Raw genomic sequence first — 4,491 nt, 5'->3', positions numbered from 1 at the left:
AGGTCTCCCCTCAGCCTCCTCTTCCTCATACTAAACAGTCCCAACTCCCTCAGCCGCTCCTCATACGATTTGTTTTCCAGCCCCCTCACCAGCCTCGTTGCCCAGATCCCAACCTCAGAAGGGGACAACCTCAGAAGGAGACAAGCCAGGACACACTTTCCTTTGTCATGGGACTGCAGGGACACAGACTGCAGAAATCCAGGCCAGGCACTTTCCTTTGTCATGGGACTGCAGGGACACTGCAGGACTGCAGAAATCCAGGCCAGGAGACAGCCTCCAGGGCTCAAAGCCATAACAGAGCCCCCAAGGAGAAGGTCTGCCCGCCCCAGGGAGGGACAGCCCAGTGGTGACAGCCCCTTCCCCTTGCCTGGGGAGGGTGACAGCCACCAGGGTCCCCAGCACCAGCTGAAAGGCAGCCCAGAAGAAGAAGGGCACCCCAAATGTGGGTCCCCTGTCCCAGCCAAGGTCACCTCACCCTGTTCCCCATCCAGTGCACTGAGAACTCAGAGTTCAACTCCACGTACCTGGAGGTGACAGTGCTGGATGACGCTGCCGGCCGCCAGCCGCACGGCTCCTTCCAGCAGGCAGTTGGTGACCGAAGAGCCGTCCTCCAGGAGACAAGGCTGCTGCAGAGGGCACAGAGGGCACCGTGGGACCAGGGTCCAGCCACACAGCCCGGAGTAACCATCCAAAAAAGGCGTGTGAGCAAGGCTGGGGACGGAAGGACGTACGTCCACGTGAGAATGGGCTGTTTTGCAGAAGCGGAGGTGGCTGGCAGAGCCGGGCAGCAGCGTCAGGCTGCGGATGTGGTCGCTCGCAGAGGTGGTCATGTAGTCGTAGGACGCCCCGGGGATGCAGGCTGCGGGGGAGCAGGAGAGCTGTCAGCACATCAGGTGTGCCTGACACCAAGGGCAGCCAGGCTGAACATCCCCCAGCTGAAGCCGTGGGGAAGAAACACCTGGGGAGCCGCAGCTGGAGGAGAAACAAGCTCCGACCACCCTGCTTCTCCCCACGCAGGGAAAGGGGGCCGAGGGACGGGTCGTGTCGCGTGTGCCCGCCGCAGCATCGCTCACCCATGCTAAGGGGGAAGGTGTGGAGAGCTGTCCACAGCACGGAGCGGGCGCTCCTCACGCTGGCATCACCGCCACCCTTCAGGAACTCCTCCTCTGTCACCCCCCCTGCCATGCACAGCACGATGTCAAAGAAGAGGGAGAGCTGAGGAGAAAAAAGACCGGTTGGGTGCAGCCGGGCCAGCCACCCTGACCCCCACCCTGCTGCTGGTGCTCCCCTCCCACCACCCTCTCCTGCCCAAATCTGGCAGCACAAGAGGCAAACAGAGACGCCCAGCAGCAGCACCCATGGGGCGAGGGGTCCCGTCCCCTGTGGGAGGCGCTGTCACCTGGATGGGTGGTGCCCCCGAGTCCAGCCCCATGTAGGTGCAGGCGTCCAGAGGAGGGATGACGTGGGTGGCCAGAAGCTGCTCAGCGGCATCCGAGGAGAAGAAAACCACCCCGCAGACCTGTGAGGGCACAGCAGGGCTGAGAACACGGCCACGGGGGACACAAGGTGACAGGGCTGGCAGGGCCACCGATGCCCAAGTTGTGCCGTACCAGTGGGACAGTGCCATCGGGCCCCGCACACTGCTGGATCTGAGCCTCCGTGCCTTTGTAGATGATGTCGCGCACCAGCCCCTGGGAACGAGACCACCCTGATGCTCTTCAGGGTGCCCCAAACCAAGCAGCCACCTTGGGTGCTGTGACCAAAGTAGTGGGGACCCCTGCGCCTCCAAGAAACGCCCCCTTGAAGGGGGAGCTGCTCCTGACCTGCTCGTCGGCGAGGTAGACCCCATGGTTCCTGGCATACGCCTGGCTCCCGGGCACCGCGATCACTCTGACACCCTGGAAGCCGTCCCAGTCGATCCCTGGGGAAAGCAACAGAGACCAGTGCCCACTGGGGCAGAGAATGTACCCACACTGGGCACAGCTGCCTCAAATCTGAGCCCACAGCAGCATCCAGCCTCGGTCACCTCGCTGCGCGCACAACGGGCTGCTCCCAACCACACACAAGGGTCAGCAATGCCCGAGCATCCCAGCATGGCAGAGGCTGAACCAGCTGCACTGCTGGCTCTGAACCCTCTCCTGAGCCAACAAAGGGGGTGCTGGAGGCAAAGCTGGCACCCGCTCACCTGGCGCCGAGGGCACGGTGAGGAGCATGTCGGTGCTGCAGACCCACACGCCGGGCGGGGAGCCCACGCAGAGCTGCCGAGAGAAGGGCCACATGCCACGGGATGGCACAGAAGGGGCTCAGAACCACCCTTCCCACCCTGCTGGGGGCACACCAAAGGCTTTGGGGGGGCAGAGGGGGAGCAAACCCACCCATGGGGTGCCCAGCACAAGCTCATGCTCATCCCATGGCGTGAGCCCAAGGCCCCATCCCGCAGGCCACACAGACCCGGTGTGTCATGGTCCCCAGCAGGCTGTCCAGGTTGCAGACCAGAGCTTCGGCCGGGGCACCGGGCTCCTCCACGGGCAGGCAGGTGAAGGCTCGGCCACAGTCGTCGAAGGAGAAGTCACGGCCCTGGTCGGATGGGGAACACAGTGTTGGGGGTCACAAGGAGGGAAGAGGGTGAGAAGGTGGCCCCGTGTGAGATGGAGAGCCCCCAAGGTGGGCTGCAGGATGGGCTCCTCACCATGTGCAGAATGAGGATGTGGGCATCCCTCAGGACGTCAGAGCTCACTACCTGGGAGGGCAGAGCAGGGGACAGTCAGCAAGAATCACAGAATCATAAAATGGTTAGTTAGAAGGGACTTTAGAGATCATCAAGTCCCAACCCCCCTGTCCTGGGCAGGGACACCTCCCACCACACCAGGTTGCTCCAAGCCCCCTCCAACCTGCCCTTGAACCCCTCCAGGGATGGGGCAGCTACAACCTCCCTGGGCAACCTGTTCCAGGCTCTCACCACCCTCACAGCAAAGAATTTCTTCCTGGTATCTCATCTCAATCTCCCCTCTTCCAATGTAAAACCGTTGCCCCTTGTCCTCTCACTGCACTCCCTGACAAAGAGTCCCTCCCCAGCTCTCCTGGAGCTCCTTCAGATATTGGGAGGCTGCTCTAAGGTCTCCCCGGAGCCTTCTCTTCTCCAGGCTGACCAACCCCAGCTCTCTCAGCCTGTCTCCATCCCTCTGAGCATCTTCCTGGCCCTCCGCTGGACCCCTTCCAACAGGTCCATGTCCTTCCTGTGCTGAGGACTCCAGAGCTGGACACAGGACTCCAGGTGGGGTCTCACGAGCACAGAGCGGCAGGGACACCTCCCACCAGACCAGGTTGCTCCAAGCCCCATCCAGCCTGGCCTTGAACCCCTCCAGGGATGGGGCAGCCACAACTTCCCTGTTCCAGGGTCTCCCCACCCTCACAGCAAAGAATTTCTTCCTGGTATCTCATCTCAATCTCCCCTCTTCCAATGTAAAACCGTTCCCCCTTGTCCTGTCACTGCACTCCCTGACAAAGAGTCCCTCCCCAGCTCTCCTGGAGCTCCTTCAGATATTGGGAGGCTGCTCTAAGGTCTCCCCGGAGCCTTCTCTTCTCCAGGCTGACCAACCCCAGCTCTCTCAGCCTGTCTCCATCCCTCTGAGCATCTTCCTGGCCCTCCGCTGGACCCCTTCCAACAGGTCCATGTCCTTCCTGTGCTGAGGACTCCAGAGCTGGACACAGGACTCCAGGTGGGGTCTCACGAGCACAGAGCAGAGGGGCAGAATCACCTCCCGTGACCTGCTGGCCACACTTCTCTTGATGCAGCCCAGGGTTGAGCTTCTCATCCACCAACACCCCCAAGTCCTTCTCCTCAGGGCTGCTCTCCAGCCATTCCTCGCCCAAAGGGAGACAGCCACCCCCCGGGGCCCACCACAGGCTGCCACCCCGCTCCCCCCGCAAAGCCCTGGAGGGGGAGGAAGGCCCCTCACCGTGTAGCCTGCCCGGGCGCTGAGGTGCTCGGCCGCCACCAGCAAGGCGTTGAGGGTGGCCCCGCCGCTGCCCAGGGGGGCCCAGGGGTCCTCCACGGCCAGGAGGAGCGGGGGGGGCCGCGGGCCCAGGCCGCCCCTCAGCCGGCGGGCCTCCAGCTCTGCGGAGCGAGAGGCCAGCGGCGCTGAGGGCTGGCACCCCCCGCTCCGCCGCGGGGAGAGGGAGAGGGCGAGCGCCAGCCCCGCCGCTTGCCTCGCTGGAAGGCGGAGACGCAGCCGCCGGGCTGACAGGTGAGGATGAGGACGCTCCACTCCGCCGCCATGGCCGCTCCTTCCGGGCCCTCCTGACCGGCGGCCGCGGGGGCTGCTGGGAGATATAGTCCCGCCCGCAGAGGAAGAAGGGGCGCGCAGCGCCGTGTGGACTACAACTCCCAGTGCACACTGCGCGGCAGGGCGGCCCCGGCTGACTTAAAGGCACAGTGCACCCCTTCCCTGGAGCTGCCCGCCCGAGGGTCTTGCAAAGGAGGAATGGGGC

The 4,491-nt window shown here is 63.9% G+C and overlaps 1 protein-coding gene across 1 annotated transcript in view; it reads right to left on the bottom strand.

The window, feature by feature from the left end:
* Positions 1 to 4,299, bottom strand: part of FUK (fucokinase) — a 20,591-nt gene extending 16,292 nt beyond the window's left edge. Inside the window, exons 1-11 of the mRNA XM_014960772.1 lie at positions 4,210 to 4,299; positions 3,960 to 4,117; positions 2,690 to 2,740; positions 2,452 to 2,577; positions 2,186 to 2,258; positions 1,824 to 1,921; positions 1,611 to 1,691; positions 1,400 to 1,519; positions 1,074 to 1,215; positions 732 to 859; positions 525 to 626 (exon numbers count right to left, since the gene is read on the bottom strand). Of these exons, the coding sequence (XP_014816258.1) occupies positions 525 to 626; positions 732 to 859; positions 1,074 to 1,215; positions 1,400 to 1,519; positions 1,611 to 1,691; positions 1,824 to 1,921; positions 2,186 to 2,258; positions 2,452 to 2,577; positions 2,690 to 2,740; positions 3,960 to 4,117; positions 4,210 to 4,279 (1,149 nt within the window). The 5' untranslated portion in view covers positions 4,280 to 4,299. The remainder of the gene's footprint in view (positions 1 to 524; positions 627 to 731; positions 860 to 1,073; positions 1,216 to 1,399; positions 1,520 to 1,610; positions 1,692 to 1,823; positions 1,922 to 2,185; positions 2,259 to 2,451; positions 2,578 to 2,689; positions 2,741 to 3,959; positions 4,118 to 4,209) is intronic.
* Between the last annotated feature and the right edge of the window lie 192 nt (positions 4,300 to 4,491).

This window comes from Calidris pugnax, unplaced genomic scaffold, assembly GCF_001431845.1.
Source record: "Calidris pugnax isolate Ruff unplaced genomic scaffold, ASM143184v1 scaffold347, whole genome shotgun sequence".
Classification (NCBI taxonomy): Eukaryota; Metazoa; Chordata; class Aves; order Charadriiformes; family Scolopacidae; genus Calidris; species Calidris pugnax.
This window is presented reverse-complemented; position numbering and strand designations above follow the sequence as displayed.